Raw genomic sequence first — 20,690 nt, 5'->3', positions numbered from 1 at the left:
TTTTTGAATTTGAGATTGTGGGTAAGCGATGTGTATCTATACTCAAGCAAATTATAATAAACCTCAGAAGTTTATAATAAGTACTAAGCTATAAAACAAATCAAAATTGCTCCAGGAATAAATTTAACAATCACATGAACAAAAAAAAATCTCTGAATTTTTAACTGTCAAAATTGTACCCCATAAGTAAATCTAAAAAATGAAAATATAAATCTGTAAAGCAAAAATTATAATGTGCTGGTCTACACTACAAATAGAATTGCCAAAGAGTATCTCTAAATATATTTCCCCATGCAGTTAAAATGTGATTTAGTTGTCAGAAGTTTGTTCAGTAAGCATTTTGAGTAATGGAGAATTGATTAACTGGCCGGCAGACTTTTGAAGGCAAAATAGACAATTTAGAGACTCCCAGGGTAAGAGAAACAAAAATATATATTCACACAAAGACCTAGATGCAAATTTTTTACCAGCTTTATTTATGATCACCAAAAACTAAAAATAACTCCAACATCCACTAACTGGTCAAGAGATCATTGTGATCTACACAATCATCTATACAACAGAATGAGATTAACAAAAGAAGGGAACGAAGTACAGATACTTTCAACTCTGTGAATGAGCCTGAAAAGTAGTATGCTAAGTGAAAGAGGCCGGACACAGAAGGTCACATGCTGCATGAGTCCATTCATAGGACAATTTGGAGAAGATAAAACCACAGACACAAAAATCAGATCAGTGGTTAAGCAAGGAGAGGGCTGACTACAAGGGAAAACAAGGAGGCTTTCTGGGATGATGGAGATGTCATATATATCTTGAATGTGGTGGTGGTGGGTACATATGTTTGTGAAACTCAGAACTATTTACCTAAAAGGGGGTGAATTTCACTGAACATAAATTATATCTCAATAAGAGGTATAATTGGGTATACCTTAACCCAATGAGAGAGAGAGAGAGATTGAAGGAGAGAAAGAGATTGAGAGAGAGAGAGCAGGTGCACGCAAGCATGACAGCAAGCTGGAGTAAACGAGTATGAAATGAAAAGGCAATCTAGAATGACCAAAGAGGAAAAACCAACATCCGAGACAAAGTAAAGAAAGAAACACTGCAACCAAACCTAGGAGGCACTTGATACAAATATACTAAACGGTAGACATTGTTCTGTGACACCTCAACATTCAAAAAGAAAGATGATCCGAGAGGTCCTTGAGCATTTCACTATGGTATTTCCACAGAAGCTGCTCATTGGCTTCTTCTCCCAGGGAATTTCCCTAATAGAAAAATTTATGGCAAGGATAAAATTAACACTGCTGGATGCAGAGGAAATGTTTTTTTTGTGAATCCCCTTGCTTAAAATTCTGGGAAATTATGTTTAAGACTCCAAGACCTATTACCAAATCACCGATTTATGGGATTATGGCTAGGTTATTGAAAGAGTTTCTCCTAAACAAAGATTCAATATTTTTATAAATAAATAAACAACATAAGATAAACACTCCTTGAGGGAGCTGTGGCCAATTGTATGCCTACAAATCTGAACCCAGTGTGTTTCTCCTGTTTTCAGGATATGAGTCTTCTACTCTAGCCAAACTAGATTGCTCAGTGGCCTACACAGGCCACGCCCCCACTCATCCTTCTTCCTGTCCCTGCCCCTCACAGACTCTCTACTCTCCTCGTGTAAACCCTCTTGATTCACCGAGATGCAACCTGTTTTCTTTTTTGCAACCTGTTTTCAACAATAGGTATCTCTCTTTCAGTCCAGACCCATGGTCTCTCCACTTGGGTTCCTTGATAATACAAAAGGTATCCACGTTGACATTATCCACATGGACAACTCTGGGGTGTCTACTTGAGAATGAGTGAGCAATTCAGGATGAGACAATTTCTTACACTTCTTTCTAATTCTCTTCATGCCTACTTCAAGGCCGAGTATGAACTATTTATTTAATTAACACCTTTATTGGACTGTATAAGAAATCATTTTTCATAGTCAATAATTTTGGTGAGACTGGCTGTTCAATAAGTTCATACTATAGTGAAGTTCTCATTTTACCATGAAATTCCACACACACTACAATTAAATGCTCTTTGAGTGCTTAGGCACTATGATGGCTCAAGAGCTTCCTCCTGGTACACATAATGTTATATGTCTGCAGATTCCACAATCTCTCCCTTTCCTTACTGAGAGGATATTCTTTCATAGAGCAAAGTATTTGGCTCATGCTTCTACTTGGCTTTTCCTCTCCTTACAGCCTTCATAGGCCAGAGAGAACTTTTGTCCTCCAGGTGCTTATAAGCCACCAGCTCTGGGCTACTCTTGGCTTGCTTGGTGGAGAAAGCCAATCACCTTGTGAAGCTACTTGGACCCCACACCAGAACCACCAACAGAACACATGGCTTGGGGGATGGTGCTGTTGGCCAAATAATGTGCAATGTCAGGGCCTGAGAGGGACTGGCAGTTGTGGGGGTGCCTAACTCCGACCAAGTAAGGAAACAAACCTGAGCTTATCTACTGGAATGAGTATATTTCTTTCGATCCACAGGTTTTTATCTCTACCTGATGCCCCTCTTCAAAAGATGGAGTGGGTTTTTGGTTTTTGTCTGTTTGTTTTGGCTTTTTTTCTTCCCTTAAAGTAACCCAGAGTAATGAGTGGATAATTTATAATCCATACTAGCATCCTGGGTTGGGAGAGGTGGAGACCAACATTAAGCACTCAGCCATTCAGCAGATGTATCCTAGTAAAAATGAATGAGTCAAGCAGAACAATGTTCATATCTTACCACAATTTTCTTTCAAGAAGTTACACACCTGTTTTCTGGAAAGTGCTAGTGAATACCCAACAGTTGGAGGCAAAGCCTGAGCACTTGGCTTCAGATATCTGGGGACAAGGGCCCCCTAATCCACCAGACGGTAGTGTACATCCATTAGTGCTCTAATACAAAACGCACATATTCACCGAAATTACATTCATTCCAGTATGGAATTCTATTATCTGTGTCGATTTCTAAGTAAATACATTTCACCTGTCAGAGCAGAGCACAGAGAAGACTGTAAACCCAAACAGTTCTCATGATGACCAAGTGAAAACAATTTTCTGTTTATGACAAGCAGGTCAATGAACAGCATCCGGTAGAAGCCATTTGAAACTATCTCTGTGGCTTCTCTGACTCCTCTCATTTAATATGGATACTTCCCTGTGCTATTGACTTGTTCACCGTTCAACATTTTCCATTTGCTCTGTGAATAATGCTCTTGGGTTTTTTAGTGTTCACCGGTCATGAGATGAGGGCAGAAATAAAAGATGTTAGTGAATTTGCTCTGCCATGGAAGTTTATCACCACCTGTCTCTGGCTCTCATTTGAAGAGCAGGTTTGTGTGCTTGTTTTTCCTCACCACCTACTGTGCCAGTAAGAGTTGTGGGGGGTGGGACCTAAAACTATTTCCTTCTCAGGTATGGCCTACAACACAATTTCTGCGGAAAAAAAATTTCACTCAACCTCTCAAGATAAGACAAGCCACTTCTAATTCACCACAGTGACAGAATGCAGCAGCATTGATTCCCAAGTCCTAAGACCTTCATTTGAAAAACTAAAAATACTAAATAATGCTGCTCACTCATATAGCCATGACCACAGATATGCAAAAATATTCATAATTTTTTCACTTTCAAGGACTTTATTTATTTTTAGAAATATTTTATTTATGTATTCAAAAAGACAAAGAGAGAGAGAGGGAGAGACACAGGCAGAGGGATAAGCAGGCTCCTTGCAAAAAGCCTGATGCAGGACTTGATCCCAGGACACCGGATCATGCCCTGACCCAAAGGCAGATGCTCAACAACTGAGCCACCCAGGCACCCTCACTTTTAAGGACTTTAAACACATTTCAATATATGTGGGATGACTTCTGAAACTGTACTCGTAGAGTCAAAGGAAAATACAGTCTGCATTGCCAACAAATTATAATTATTTTATACAATCCTTCTGAAATAAGGACTCTTTTATGTGATACAATGACCTGAGGATTTTATGTGATACAATGACCTGAGGATTTCTAAACTACTCTTCTTCTTCCATCAGAAGAGAATACTCTATCTTCATAAAATATTCTCTCCTTAAAGTTTTCCCTGCTATAAAATGATATTCAGGTAGGCAGATGCAAACTCTGCAAATCCTCTTCCTTATGCAGATGAAAACATTTTTGGATAAAGTGGAGCTTACCAACTGTCTCTGAAATTCGTGCAACAAATGTTATTTTGTATCTGCTCTGCATAAGGCATTGTGCTGCACAGTCAACCATGACTATGGTTCTGTTTAGCATGGATGTATCTGAAAGGTAAAAGGTTGATGAAGAGAAATTACACATAACATGTAAAATCAGGGCAAGGAGGTGTCAGAAAGAGGTGAGGCGACCGCTTAAGGGAGTTTCTCATTAGGGAAATGCCTATACGAGGCAAGATTTTGAAAATAAGGCATGAAAGGGTATTCCAGAAAGAAACAGAGGCTAGAAAGTTTGGGGTGGATTCAGACTACAATCTTCAGAAAACTGAAAATGTGTGTAGAAGGAAGTAGTGAGAGATAATTTGACTGGAAATGTGGGTGGAGACCCAGTTTGGGAAGGTTTGGTATATTAAGGTTGAAGACTTAGAAATTGATCCGGTAGGAAATGAATGGTTTCATTATATCTGTGTTAGTAAAAATGACTTAGTTTTCCTGTCTAGCAGGAAGGAGATATGGAAATATTGGGATAGGGAAATAAGATAATGCAGAAGGCTGTTCCACATTCCCAAGGAAGAATAGGGTGGGCCTTTGTTCATCTAGGATGATGCATTTCTAAGAGTCCTGATGGAAAACTCCAACATTCCTATGAGCTAGGCTTAACACAAACTGCCACTTTTTAAAATAAGATTTATGTATTTGAGAGAGAGAGAGAGAGAGCACGCATGTGCATGAGGTGGTAGGGAGACAAAGGGAGAAGGAGAGAGAGAATCCTCAGGCAGACTCCCCGCTAACTGCATAGCTCAGTGCCGGGCTCAATCCCAGGACCCTGAGATTATGACCTGAACAGAAACCAGGAGTCCAACCCCTGACTTGCTGAACCACCCAGATGCTCCCACAAACTGCCACTTTATGTAAGCAATAATGTCTTGGTCTCTAGCTAAGGTGTTTAACTGGAAAAGAGATTTCATAGTAGTTTGAGGTATTTAAGAGCTAATTTCAGACTTGTAAGTAGGATGTAGAGCAAGTAAGAAATCTGAACCCCATGCCTGTAACTATTAGCATAATTCTCCAAAACATTCTATTTTACAGACTCAACATCCAAATTTTACCTCCGTAATCAAACAGCATGAATTTCCTATTATTCATCATGCTGTCTACACCAAAACTTGAAATCTTTAAGTGATACATTATACAGTTCACTTGTTCATGTCACTAATGAAATCTAAAACATTCCTGCTGATACCTCTAATTTTGTATAGAAGAAGGTGCCAAGGAAACCACCTGAGAATTTAGGTTTTTAATTCAAGAACGCACCATTTTCTGTAGGCTCGATCTTTATCACTCATGAATTCAGACTGTTTATATTAGGCATAATTACCTGCTTAGTGAAGATGGAGATCACAAATCAGAAAATCTTTTTTTCCATCCACACTTTAAAAGAAAGAGAAATTTTAATGAAGGATTACATTTTTTTCTAGAAGAAAAACAGATCTGTTCACCAAATACTTATTAAATGATGTCACTATACTTGAATTTAAAAAGTCACTTTCTAAATTGAGAGCCAAAGTCCTAGGGTAAAGCTTTCAACAGCCTAAGAAATGTAAATCATCCACTTTTGTGTGTGTGTATCACAAACACACACATCTAGTGTGTAGCTTTTAATCTGTTTCAAGTATACACAAGATATTTTGGCAGATCAAAGAAAATGGCAATTTTGATCAATTGCACAAGAAACATTCAATAAAATGGATTACATGTTATCACAGAGATGTAAAAGCCACAAATGTAAGATCTTCTAACTTTTCTTCCAATTGTGTGGAAGTTATAGGCACTTCCTATGCACTGAACGTCTGTGTCCCCTCAAAATTCAAATTTTGCAATCCTAATCTCCAATGTGATAGAATTAAAAGGTGGGCCTTTGGGAGTCATAAGTGTGGGATCCTCATGAATGGGATTAATGCCCTAATAAGAGAGTCCCCAGAGAGCTCTCCTACACTTTCTCTCTCTCTCTCTTTTTAAAGATTTATTTATTTGAGATAGAGAAAGTGAGGGGAGCAGCAGAGGAAGAGGGAGAGAGAGAATCCCAAGCAGACTCCATTCTAGACATGGGGCCCAAGGCACACGGCTCTATCCTGGGACCCCTAGATTATGACTTGAGCAGAAATCAAAGAATCAGCCATGTAACCGATGGAGCAATCCTGGTCTTTCTACCATGAAGGACACAATGAGAAAAACAGCTGTCTATGTATCAGGAATCATTCCTTCTGTCCAACACAGAATCTGCCAGTGCCTTGATTTTAGCCTTCTCAGCCCTGATAGCTGTGAGAAATAAAGTTTGTTTCTTAGCCACTCAGTCTGTGGTGTCCTATTACAGTAGCCTGGATAGACTGAGACAGCACTGAGTGAATGCTTATAACAAGAATGATTGGGATCTCTATCTATTATCCTATGATGGAATACGGCTATCTCATGACCGTGAGTTTAAAGAAAATCTAGGACAGAATTCTGGTTATCTTACAGGTGTGCTTTAGAGCCAGTACTTTATTTAGACTAAGATAAAATTGAACACAGTTGGGTCTTAGTCATAACACAGCAGTTTTCTCTAATGGTGCCTAAGGAGACTGCTAGACACCACATCCTTGCAAATCCCTGTTGTATACATTTTGATTCCAAATGGTGACATCCACTAGGCTAGTCTGGGAGTGTGAGGATGACCACCCTGGCACAGTCCACGGTCTCCTTGAGAATGGAGAGCAGGGGCAGGCGTGCTTCTACTCCCTCCACACCCAGGGCAGGTATCTCCCTGACCTGCCCACAGCATGCATTTTTGCCTAAAATCTTTTAAATTGAGGGCTTTGGTTAGCCACTCGCAATGAATCTGAGTTCTCTGGATATAGTTATGGAAAACAATATTCTTAATACCGTGCTTGATCTTTTATTTAGGGATACATTTTTGAAAATGAACTAATAAAGAGAGAGGAGGAAAATATTTATTAAACAAAACGAAGTCTCTTAGTGACAAAGATTATTTGAAATATGCACGCTACCATCATCTGAGAGAACTCAAATCTGTGACTTTAATAAAAGCTCAGGAAATGTCAAAGAATGATGGTGGAATGCAGAGAGAATTAAGCCATCTGATTCCTTGGTGTTTTTCCAAGCTTGTCTCATTGTTTCAAGGCAAAACGCCTAGGTGTTTGTTTTATTCTATATGAGGAGTATATCCATAGAATTGCTATGAATATTTCTACCATAAGGGGCCCTTCTTTGAACCCCAGGGCTCTCAATTTAGCCTTTCTAATGGTGTGATGAGGATTCTGGATTGTGTGTCAGCTGTAATGGTGTGAAGCAGGGAATGTGAATCACCTACTTTTCTTAAAACATGCTTGCACACATGTGCACACGCATATACACGCACATGCACACACAGTAGGGGGCATTAAGAGTAAAGGACAATAGGGACACCTGGGTGGCTCCGTGGTTGAGTGTCTACCTCTGACTCAGGGCATGACCCCAGGGTCCTAGGATCAAGTTCTGCATCAGGCTCTCCGCAGGGTGCCTGCTTCTCCCTCTGCCTCTGCCTCTCTGTCTCGGCCTTTCTCTGTGTCTCTCATAAATAAATAAAATCTTAAAAAAAAAAGAGTAAAGGACAATAGAGTCATCTTTGACAACTGTCACTGTGGCCTAAGGCAAGAAAGCAGGTTGAATGGCTGGTGTTCAGAGAATAAATCCATCTACTACTACTTACAAGCCCCGTAGACACTGGATGTAGGAGCTCTTGGTTTCTACGTGCATGATCTGGCATGGTGCTAACAGCCACTGCGGCAGAGTGGGGAGAGATGAGGCATGCAGAGTCGTGTCTACAATGCTCGGTTGAATATCATTACTTAGTTGAATAATAATGAAATTATTCTTACTAAATGGTGGCAAAATGAATACATTAGTAATAAAATTCCATTTCATTGAATATATGAAATTTAAACACAGATCTGGATTTTGACCAACCCCAATTTAAAAAATCCTCTTTCTAGCTTTTTGCTTAATTTCTCTGTGCCTTAATGTAACCATCTGCAAAAGAAGGGAGAGATTCCCTTTGGGTTCCCTGGGATATCAAACTGCATTTTCTATGACCCCAATTTAACTCCCATTGCCCATGTAGTTCCAAGTAGTTGAGGGAGGAGAATAAACACTTGTAAATTTTATAATTTGAGAAAGAAATCAGCAATCTGTGACACCACCTATGTTCTCCAAGAAGTTATAAACCAAATTTTTCTGAAGGTTCATAATTGTTGATTAAAATAATAATATTACAAGTAATAATAGGGCTGTTTTGTACTCACAGAATAAATCAATACCAAAGATAAAATTGGTATCTAATGGGCACCTGGGTGGCTCATTCAGTACAGAGTCAGCCTTCAGCTTGGGTCATGATCCTGGGGTCCTGGGATCAAGCCCCATGTCGTGCTCCCTGCTCAGAAGAGAGCCTGCTTCTCCCTCTCCCTCTGTCCCTCCGCTCATGCTTGTTCTCTCTTTCTCAAACAAATAAATAAAATCTTTCAAAAGAATTGGAATCCAAGCTTCTTAGTTTAGTATCAGTTAAGATACCTTAGTGCTGGTATCTTATTTCAGGTTTTCCAAAGGCCAACCTGGACCAGAGGCCCTGGGTGCAGGTGGTTTATTTGGGAAGCCCTCCTGGAAAGTGTGAGAATGCGACAACAAGGGATGGAGAAAGAAAGCATCCCCCAAGTCACTGGGATTTGAGCTTGTTAGATAGCCTAGCATAAGTCAGCAGAATCCAACTCCAGAATGTTGTGAGAATTCAATAAATTAGATAAGCAAAGCACTACTCAGAGAGGTCAGCATTCAATAGGTCTTTAAAAACATCTAACTCCACATTCCTCTGAAAACCCAAATCTAGCCCAGAGGTGGGCACAAAGTAGAGGTTGCTTTGAAAATGTTCAAAAAATAAATGATTAAACGTATAAGTTGGGCTTAATTTTAAACACCAAAACACAGGTGCATCTTTTTCATCTAGTCATTTTCTGCATATAAATTCTTTTGACAAAAATTTTATATCATGATTTCAAAATAACTTGCTAAAGCTTCCAGGAATACTTACATGCAGTCTGAAGGAATTAAAGAATTGAGTAGCTCATCTTTCAGAAAGCCAACACAACAACAGGGTAAATGATTTAATTGAGAAATATCTACCATGTACCTCTGCCGGGCTCACTGCTAGGAGTATGATTGCGCGTTGCCAAAGCCCAGCTACAACCTTCTTTGCTTGACTCCACAGACCACAATATTAGCAATGATGTGATTTGGATTTAATATGTTTTCTTTTCTAGATGCTTCCCCAACAGGCAACATAAAGAAATACTTGTCTTGATCTAAATGAATAGGTAATCAAAATTATCCATTATATCCTACAAACTTATGACCTTAATTTTTAAAATTCGGGAAAACATAGCAGTAACTATAGAAATCAGTATCTTTGTTTCTGTCATAGTTGATTTCACTTAACCACCACATTTCTTGGATGCAAGTTTTCATATGCAAAATCATATATCCATCACTGGAGTGTAGCTTTTCATTATTTTTCAACATTTTATATAGCATTACCTGCAGAAACAGCATTAATTTCAATAATGCAGCTAGTGATTTACACATAAAGCTGGAAGAGCGCAAAGAATTTAAAAATTGGCCTTCATTTCCTAAGGAATCTGTTCATTCTCCAAAGCTAACAGAAAATACAATTTTTCAGAAAGAATAGATTCCATGGGGCTGGGCCGACAGAGAAATGACATGCTAATATTTATTTGAAAGGCCATTTGTGTATCAAGCAGTCATTAAGTGCCTACTATTTGCCACCTCCTGAGCTGACAGTAGAGATTATAAGACAGCCAGACAGAGGTCCTGCCTTCAGAAGGACAGATCTAGTCTAAGACACGGACAAGTACATATAAGCTAATGAATATACCTGGTGGCTTTGTTATAAAAGACAGTATGGAAAGGGAAGACAGAAGAGGGACCCTGGGGGTGGTGGTCAGTGGGGTTAAGGGAAGGCTCTGGGAGGAGGTGGGGGCTGGGCACGAGCAACCGCAGTGTCCTGAAAAGCACCATAGGCAAGAATGGGGGCAAAGCCAATGAAAGGCAATACAAAGATGTTTGCTAAGCCCTCCTCTGGTTCTGTTGCCACAGAATAAGATCCTCACTTCTTACTTCCTTTATCCAGCCATTTCACTTTGCTCATCTAAGTGAGTTAGGTGCAAGGTGTCTCAGTTGACAGGACAAACATGGCTCCTGCCCCGGTGCAGTTCTCAATCCTATTGTAGGGATCCTGTGATGGGGAGCAGCTGGTGCCGAACCAAGAACATTAGACTTGGTTGTTTGAGAGGAAAGACTCAGAAGAATCCATGTTAATAGAATGGTCAGTGAGTTAAGTGATCACTCACACTGACACATAGAATAAAGCCAAGTCTTTGTCCTTATGTTTTCAGGGATGAGTAGGCTGTAGCTGCAGCCTGCCGTATCCTCTCACCAGCTGCTGTGATGCTGTGAAGAAGAGATGCTGGGACCCTGGTCTCCCGCTTCCCAAGAAGCCCACTCTGATATAATTACTCTCCAACCAAATTTCTGGGCCCCTCCCCACAGAGGACTCAGTTCTGTACTCAACACATGTCTGATAACCTAGAATATGGCAAGAGTGCCCTGGGCTCCACAGTAACGAGACAGTCTCATCCTTCACACACTTACAACATCAAGGTCCAAAGGGAGAGAAACACAGAAGATAAAGTTCAATACAATATGTACATATGTCACATAATATGAGGTACTTGATAAAATATGTCCATATTTCATTCACTGTGGTGTGGTACACCATGCCACATGAGAAGAGTGTAGGAAGTGTGGACGGAAGAGGAGGGGCCCTGGGAGGAAGCCATTGGGAAAGATTACACAAAAACAATAATGTTTAAAACTAGAATGGTGGGTGGAAGGTCCTTACAGGAGAGATGCAAGGGAGGAATTATCGACCCCCCCACCGAGACAATGGTTTGTGAATTATGACCACATTGGGAAAAAAAAATCCTTGGAATATTTGTGTTTCATCATAGCAGACTGTTTTCAGGGTGATTTATATTTTCAAGTATTCTTTGAAGGGGAAAGAGACTTCATTCCACAATTCAAGTAGAGCATCAAATAAAGTCACATGCAGTACTGTGAGTAATAATATCATCGGAGGTATTGTGCTGATTCTACAGATTCATTAAGAATAAGTTTTCTTGAAAGGGAATAAAGGGGAAAGGAGAAAACATGAGTGGGAAATATCAGAAAGGGAGACAGAACATGAGAGACTCATAACTCTGGGAAACGAACGAGGGGGGGTGGAAGGGGAGGTGAGCGGGGGGTGGGGGTGACTGGGCGATGGGCACTGAGGGGGGCACTTGATGGGATGAGCACTGGGTGTTATTCTATATGTTGGCAAATTGAACACCAATAAAAAATAAATTCATATAAAAATGTTTTCTGCTTTTTAAGTAAAGAGGGGTGAGAGATCAGTAATAGATTATTATTTTAAAATAGGCAGCAATAAGATTTCCCAGGAATTAGGAACCCAGCTATGTCCTTCTTGTGTTACAATACGCCCCTATAATGAAGTTCCAAAATAAACTCCTGCTATCCCCCACAGAGGGGCAATGTGATTGTCTACAAGGGGAATATAACATATTTTCATGAGCCACAAAACTGTATTGATGTGTATTTATTCTGAGATACTGTATATAATCCCACAGATTCCAGAAAGGAATTGGCTGAACACCATCTCATGGCAAGTGCTCCTGCAAGGAGAACAGGTAGGACAGATCCCTGGGTCTTCCTTTCAGTTACAAAATGTCCAACAAAGGGCACCTTTGCTTTCTTATTCTTGGAGAAGACTTTGAAGCTTTAGCTGACTCAGTCACTTCTTTTCTTTAGATGTGGTCACTTTAAAATAATCTGTTAGCAAACAGATTGATGGACAAACTTCAAAGAACATAGCGACAAAAGGATCAATATCTCCATGCAATTGCTCTAAAGAACCAGATAGCTTCATTTAAGATATAATTGGAATTCCCTTTAAGAGAAAGAAAAGCTTAAAACTCCAGAAGAAAAAAAAGCACAACCACATCTAACAGCACTACCTGACACGGTCTTTGCAACTGTAAATGGACAATAACCCTGAAGATCAATATTTGTTCTATATTTTAAGATGTGGGTGCAATGCAGAGAACACTCACTGTACTTCAGTGAGAAAACACAGGATAATGTGGGAAAATACAAGATGACATTTTAAGGTAACATCTAAAGATCAGGAGGATGACCCAGTCAAGATTACAGCTCAAAAAATAAAGCATTACACAATATATTCTTTAACAATATTTATATTTGCACATCTATTTGGAAAGTTAACAATTTTAGGAAGGCATTGTGATATGAACTTTACACTGTCTGGCTTTATTCAGATGAGAATATCCAAAAAGATCGTGATTTGAGACCATGTGCCCAAAGGCACAGGGGTAGGAAACAGAAAACAACACAAAACAAAAGAGACCTATAATCAAGATTTTAGAGTGTTCTGGTATAAAAATCTTCATATTTGGAACCAGGCAAACCTAGAACTGAATGTAGGTTGGTACTAATGCTGGTCAATGGTCATGGCTATATGGGCAGACGCCCTGACTTCTCTTATGTTTTCTTTACCTGTGAGATGGCAACCAGAGTCTATAGAGGGGGGTCAGTAAATGATGGCCAGCTGGCTGTTTTTGTAAATGAAGTTTTATTGGAATACAGCCATACTCCTCGTCTATGGCTTCTTCCCGCTACAAAGGCAAAATTGAGAAGTTACAACAGAAATTGTGCGGCCCCTAAAACCTGAAACATTTATTATCTGTCCTTTACAGTAACCCTTTGCCAATTCCTGGTCTGTGACGTTACTGTATGGACTGAAAATTATTTAACATAGTGCTTAGTACATGGCAGCTGTTTCATTAGATTATTCAAGTAAGGGAAAGGTTAAGGGCATACAAGCTAGGAAGAAAATGTTTCAACTGTCCAGTCCTGTTGATCAATGAATCCTTAACCATCTGAGAAGAAGCTCTTGCCCAACATACTTCACTTACTTGAGAGAAAAGATCTTAACCCGTTCTTTACTCTATGGAAAAATGATGCAAGATAAATTCAAATTAAAAGGACACTGAGATACTACTTCTCACCTATCAGACTGGCAAAAATCTCAAGTCTGAAAGCATATCCTGCTGGTGAAACTCTGGAAAATAATTACTTTCATGCATTGCTACTGGGAGTGAAAATTGTTGAAATTCTAGGGAGTGAAACTTGGCAAAATTAGCAAAATTCCATATAATTTATTCATTGATTGTTCTTGGGAGTCTAGTCTCTAAGATCTCTGGCAAAAGCACAAGTGTGCACAGGGTTATTCATCAAAACATTTTTCTGTAAGAGCAAAAATAGCCTGAATGTCTGCCCGTAGGGTACTGGAAAAGAAGGAGTTAAAGCAAGTTGAGTGTGATCCATTTTCCCCTGATTACCAAGGAGATACTGGGTTGAGGGAAGAAGGTGAGTGACCTGATTTAGGTTTCTGGTAAACATATGAACTAGATCATTGGGTAAATAGAATAACTAATTTTTTTTCTAGGAAGAGAGTCTTCATTAATCCAAAGCTTCAAGCAGGAACACCATGGTTTAAGATGTTATGATAAACAAATCTTCAGTCCATAGATTGATGAGTTAAAACTCTGGAGAATGTCACATGAGCCTTTCAAATTTCTTAAGTGTAAAACTGGAGATGTTGCAAAATCATGTTTCCTGCTATGTGAGGGACTCGCAAATCTCCTTAGAAACCTCATCTATCACTCTGAGCCAAAAAGTATATATATCTAATATGAAAAAGAAGGATATGAGGAGCCACATAAGATATTCTGGATTTCTCCCTCCATTACCAGTATCCCTTGGTCACTCAAATCCTGGAAATTATTATGAAAGCTTGATACCAGATAAGATCCCTGATTGAACCAATCTCATCCTTTATGTTACCTAAAGGAGTGGCAACTGTAGGTTAACAGAGTGAAGAATACCTATATACACTGATGGGGAATGATTTCCACAATATACTCCTCATGAAAAAAATCTAAGTACAGAATAATGTATACAATATGCCACTCTTCATGCAAGAACAGGGCAAAGATACAGTTATATACAAGTATCTGCTTGCATATGTGAAAATCAACACCAAAAGCTTAAACCAAAAGCTAATAAACCTGTAACTGTGGAAAGAAGAGGGCACAGGACACAGAGCTCGGGTGATGTTTCTCTGAAAAGACTGTATACATATAAAAACATAGAATTTGCTCTGGGAGACATATAAATGTCATATATTCAAAAATAAAAGGAAATTTTAAAAATGCATTAAAATTGAAAAGATTCTGAAATGAATTAAATTACATATAAAAGTTAGAATACAACCACATAGAAAAAAAAAACTTAAGCAACTTAAGTTTTGAGTCCTTAATTATATATCCTTAATGTAATATAAAATTAAGAAGGAAAGCAAATTTTATTTTTTTAAGATTCTATTTATTTACTTGACAGAGAGGGAGAGAGAACAAGCGGGGGGCGGGGCAGTAGGCAGAGAGAGAGAGGGAGAAGCAGGCTCCTTGCTGGGCAGGGAGCCCAATGTGGGACTCGATCCCAGGATCCCTGGGATCATGACCTGAGCTGAAGGCAGACACTCAACCAACTGAGCCACCTAGGAGCCCTGGACAGCAAACTTTAAAACTTCATTTAATATTCCTGGGGTGCCTAATAAGAATACTTCATTTAGTACATATATATACTTCTATATATAAGTACCTATATATACATATATATATATGTTTTAAGTTTTGTTAGGAACCAAAATCTTTAGTGAAAAAGAAAATGAGTATAAATATAGTACCAGGGAAGTTAAAAATTCTGCAAGTCTATGTTTGATTTGGAAATAATATATGAATTCAGGTCATTCTTTTATTTTAAAAAGGTATTTTCAGGGTGCTTGGATGGCTCAGTTGGTTAAGCGTCTGCCTTTGGCTTGGATAGTGGTCCCAGGGCCCTGGATTGAGTCTTTCATTGGGCTTCTTGCTCAGTCTGCTTCTCCCTCTCCCTCTGCCCCTCCACCCCTGCTCACTCCCAAATGAATACACTTATAAATCTTTAAAAATAAAAATAAATAAAAAAGGTATTTTCTAGCTCTAACATGTATTGAAACTGCCTGGAAACACTGGTGGTCCAGATATGATGGGCGTCCCTAGTATTTAGATTGTGATTTCAAAATGCCATTCTCCACAAAGAAAGGGAGGGCTCCTTGGAGGAATGGCTGTCTCCAGGTCTAGAATACTGAATGGCCTTGTGCATCCAGTTGTACTAGAAACATAAGAACTTTAAACGACTGGTGGTCCTGTGTCAAAAGGACAAAAAGTAGATATGACTTGTTCCAAGTGACTGAAAGAAAACAAACTGAACATGCATGAAAGAGGGGGATAGAATAACAAGATAAATGATACCACAAACAGATAAATCCAGAATGTGAGACATTCTCCAAACAATGAATCTGGCTTCTTGACAAAACAATGACATGAAGAAAAACAAAATGAAGCTGGGAGAGAATTGTTAGTCGAGATGTCACGACAAGCTGGAATGTGTGGGCTTCAGAAGCATGCCGACTCAAACCAGTCTCTGCATGATGACATTTTTGAGATGGTCAGGAAATGTAAATATTGACTCGATACTACATGAGGCCAAGGACTTATTGTTATTTGCATTTGGCATGATCAGTGGCACCATGATTCCGGAAGAAAACACCCATTTTTTTCTTTTCAGAGATATGTCCTCAACCTATGTAGGGATTGAAATGACACAACGTCTGAGATTTCCTTTAAAATATTTTAACCCCTTACCCCCCCAAGATAGACAAAGGAAGTGTGACAAAGTCCTACTGAAACTGGTTAATGACACTCCATTTGTTATTCTCTCCCTTTTATATGTTTATCATAATATGAAGGAAGAATCAAAAGAAGGTGCTTTGGGAAAAGATTTCACATAAAATGAAGGAGTGACTTTTTTATGCTTTATTCTAGGTTGGCCTGCGAGACCTACTCATTGCAGGCAACCTCCTGCAATAGCCTTCCTGTGAGGGGATCCCTGGGTGTCGCAGCGGTTTAGCGTCTGCCTTTGGCCCAGGGCGCTATCCTGGAGACCCGGGATTGAGTCCCACGTCAGGCTCCCGGTGCATGGAGCCTGCTTCTCCCTCTGCCTGTGTCTCTGCCTCTCTCTCTCTCTCACTGTGTGCCTATCATAAATAAATAAAATAAAAAAAAAAAAAAAGAAAAAGCACACGTGCAAAAAAAAAAAAAAATAGCCTTCCTGTGAGACCTACAGCGATGGTGCTGATTCAATTGGAGTTTTTGAGAGAAAGAAATAAATCTTTGAACCAAATAAAAAATGGTACAGGAAATGCCACCACAGTCAGCCTGCTGCTGAGCTATTCTCTCTTACTACTGGAGAAAAGCATTTTAAAGTATTTTATTATTTCTCCAAGCATTCAGTGTGATTAATACATATAAAACACATTTTCAATATGATAAAAAGAACCAGCCAAAATCTGCTTTGAGAGTAAAAATGAAATTAAAATCACTTTTCTCTATTCCAATAGCTGTCCCAACATGGCAAGCTCCATGCAAGACACTAAATGCCCCTGGGAGAGATTTGTCACACAGGCTGCCACTCAGCTCCAACGCAGGTGGGTTTGTAACCTTACTGACCCTACCTCTACTTTGTTTAATGTTATGATGAGTCCACTTTGTTTTCTGTTTGGGGAGACACGGGTGTAGGAATGTTTGCAGCCAGGAGAGCTGTGAGCTCAGCTTTTAACTTGGAGCGACTAAGATGTAACAACTTTGACAATGTTCACCCTGTGTGCAGGCAGGGATTTTATAACGCAAAGGACTACTTTACAAGGAAACTGAGGCTCATGTGACAAAATGATGACTTCCTCATGGACACACAGTCCCGAAAGTCCTGGTGGTGAGACCACTGATTTATCATCAGTAAATTACTTAGAATGAATTAGGACGTGAGAACCTAGCATTGAAGACATGCAAACACGCTAACCCCTGTTTACCTTTCAAAGCCAATCTGCCGAAATGTCTTTTCCCACGTGGAACCTACAAACAGAAGGAAAGAACATAATTAATTGATGCACACCAAGGATGCAGTTAGTTTTGTCCTGTTTTTGCACACCCTGGTAAATACTTGGCTTCACAGTTAAGAGGGATGAGTTTTCCCTCAAATGCATCGTTCTCCACCTCCAGTCTCCAAATGGCCGTTTAGAGAACAGTCCACATTACGAGCAAGGTGACAAAGCTCTCCCTCACTTTCCTCTGGTTACACTGTATGCCGCTGAATCATTCTATAAATGTCTGAATGTGTCAGAATAACGAGTAAAATTCTCCTGTCAAAATTAATGCAAAAGCATACTGTAAGTTGTACTCTCTAAAATCCAGCTTTTAATTTCCTGTGGCACATGGACAGCTAGACGACTCTTTAAATGTCCAGCTCATTATACTCCAGACTTTTATCTCACTATTGCTGAAGCATAAGGAAGAACATTTCTTTCTTTTTAAAGCTAAGCTTTTATTTTTTTTTAAAGCTAAGCTTTTAAATCAGAAGTCTCTTGAATGCAAAAATCCTGCTTCCAGTGACATGATTTGAAGAGTTGTATATCCAAATCTATAAAAGAACAGCTGAGTTTAAAAAAAAAAGATTTTCTATAATATTTTTCATGTAACAATTATTCCCTAAATTATAGGCATCATAATTTTCTGAGTACTTGATATAAAGAAAAGTGCCAATTTTTATCAAAGACCACTTTAATAAAAACTCCACATTAATACAAGTTATGGGTCTGTACTAACCCATAGTTTTACATTTTACATTAATCAATGGCAAAATTATTTTGATTCCAGTAAACACCCACCTAGCCCTATATTTGTGAGTTGTGCACTAACTGGTTGATAATCACAGCAGATAATCAGTACCTTTCTGTACGATTTATTTCTGCAAATGGGAAATGGTAGATTCAGCAGTGAGTCTCCAGAGGCAGCTAAAAATCTACCCTGCTTCTTTTCCTACAGTCACAGTTAAGTAGGATGGTGCTATGTTTCTTTCTTGAGAACTCTGCCTCAAATGCTTTACTATCAGGTAACAACTAAGTGTCTCCAAGCATTAGGTCTTGTGGAGAGGCAGGGGATTATCCAATATTTTCCTCAGGGCCCTCTGAGGACTGAGCTAGTCCCAAGGGAGCATGAATATGGTGTTTCACGATGGTCTTTGAGTTCTTATACTTGGTTATGATGAAGCATTTTAAGTATTATACATAATAATGGACTACATTTTGGAAATGGATCACACACACATGCACACACACACAAATTTAAAGCAGATTCAGGCTTATCTCCTTGGATGAAGTCACTCTTATCCAATTGAACTCCAATATGCTTTGCTGAGTAGGAGTGAAAGTCATGGAATTTTAGTTTACCAGCCCAGGAATTTCCCCCATGGCTCCCGGTCCAGGGGAGTAGGCTTGTATGAATGTCATCTTTCCTGTGAATCACATGCAAGACAATTCAAAATCCCTATCTCAGGAATTCTTGGAAGACAATTATCCTGCCCTAGAGATACTAGCAATTAAGACACTGGCAAAACATAACATAGCCTGAGTCAGAAACCACATAAAGACGGCTGGCAACTGCCTGGCCCAAACGGAGAAGTGGGAGAGATTAAGAGTCTCCTGCCAAGTAAGAAACAGACAGTCTGAGCTCAGACCAAGTGGGAAGGGTCTAGGGGAGGCTAGGGTGATTGGTAAGGGGATTCAGATGCTATTCTTCTCGACTTGCTTCCAGTGAGATCCAAAGCACCTTTCATTCCTGCCCCCTCAGATCTGCTCAGTGTATTCCTAAGTTGATTTTTTTAAATAAATTTTTAAGAAACCCCCCTTTTTCATAGACTCAAGCTATTATCAAGGTAAAATAAAAATAAATGATTTGTCATACTGCACTATTGGGCTTTTAAAACATGAAATTTTAATTAAGAAATAGGTTCCATCTTCACATTTCTTAGAAAAGTAAACTTACTCATATAAGCAAAACAAGATTAAAGTTTTTGGTGTGCGACTTCCTGTACTCCTTAGAAGAAACATTCCCAGCCACTCAACCAAGCACAATAGAGAAGGTAGAGAAAGAACATCCTTCTAGTAGGTAGATATTAATTTAATTGGTAATTTGAGCATCTTACACACAACAGGCATTCATCTTTGCTGTTGATACTCTACTAACCATCTTATTCTGCTAGCTATGGGACTGAATATATTAAAATATGGTTTCTGCCCTCCAACACCACATACCCTAGAGGTCTGGGTTTTTATGTCTTTTGTGAGCACTTAGTCATGATGAAATGAGAAACACACAATAAATGGAACAGACATATCCAGATCCTTTGGCACCAAGAATATTTTTGGCAGCTCATTTATTCAGTTGTTGGGGAATTCTTTTAAAGCCATTAACCATGTTCTACATGGTAAGGTAATATTATTCTCCTTTGCTGGAGCAGTCCAACAGGGAAAAAAAAGTAGGGAAAACAAAAGTAGCTGGCAGACCTTCTTGATTCAACACTTTTTAAATGATATTTATAATACGAAGAAGTCTAAAACATGTTACATTCTTCGGGGGAAAGCAAAGGATAGCAACAAAGAAGAGAAAAATATATAGCCTAGAGAAATGGACACAAAGCTTAGGGGGATTTTTCCTTTTTGATCATAGATGAAGTTAGAAATAATGAATTATGATTCCTTGCTTCCAAAACTTCCCCTTGATAGCACCGACATCCAACAACAGAACTGAGATGTGGAATGGAGCATCACGGTGTCCAGAAGCTGCAAACACACCCTAGAATCAAGGTCATTCAATCTGCAGGCAAGTACCCATACCTCATGTCCTGTGTGCCCAAAGTGACAAAATGCCCCTTTGCATCCTGCAGCACTACATGCCAAGGGGGCACTGCCATGCCAAGAAGTGGAGGACATTTCCTCCTCAAAAACATCAATTAGCAAGCACTCCTTTACAAACAAAACTCTACCTACGTATTCTCTCTCTCCCCCTTTCCGTCTCTCCCTCCCTCTCTCATCCCATTTTCCTATTGATCTCTGCAGATCCAAGCTCCAGTTCTTTCCATAAGAGAAAGAAGTTATGGAAACTTTTTTTTTGGGGGGGGGAACCACCTTCTGCCATCAATGAGCTGTTTCTACTGGGGCTCCCAGTCCTACTATCTCTCCACCCTGGCCCAGAAGGCAGGAAAATCTAGCAGATTGGGGACTCCAGTGTCAATGT

General features: G+C 39.3%; 1 protein-coding gene across 4 annotated transcripts in view; it reads right to left on the bottom strand.

Moving 5' to 3' along the window:
* Positions 1 to 20,690, bottom strand: part of PIEZO2 (piezo type mechanosensitive ion channel component 2) — a 450,920-nt gene that overhangs the window by 210,040 nt on the left and 220,190 nt on the right. For all 4 annotated transcript variants that reach the window (XM_041744387.1, XM_041744552.1, XM_041744472.1 and 1 more), the window contains exon 4: positions 17,429 to 17,471. In XM_041744387.1, the coding sequence (XP_041600321.1) occupies positions 17,429 to 17,471 (43 nt within the window). The remainder of the gene's footprint in view (positions 1 to 17,428; positions 17,472 to 20,690) is intronic.

This window comes from Vulpes lagopus, chromosome 1 (genome assembly GCF_018345385.1).
Source record: "Vulpes lagopus strain Blue_001 chromosome 1, ASM1834538v1, whole genome shotgun sequence".
Taxonomy (NCBI): domain Eukaryota; kingdom Metazoa; phylum Chordata; class Mammalia; order Carnivora; family Canidae; genus Vulpes; species Vulpes lagopus.
Note: the sequence above shows the minus strand (reverse complement) of the source record. Positions and strands in the feature narration are given on the sequence as shown.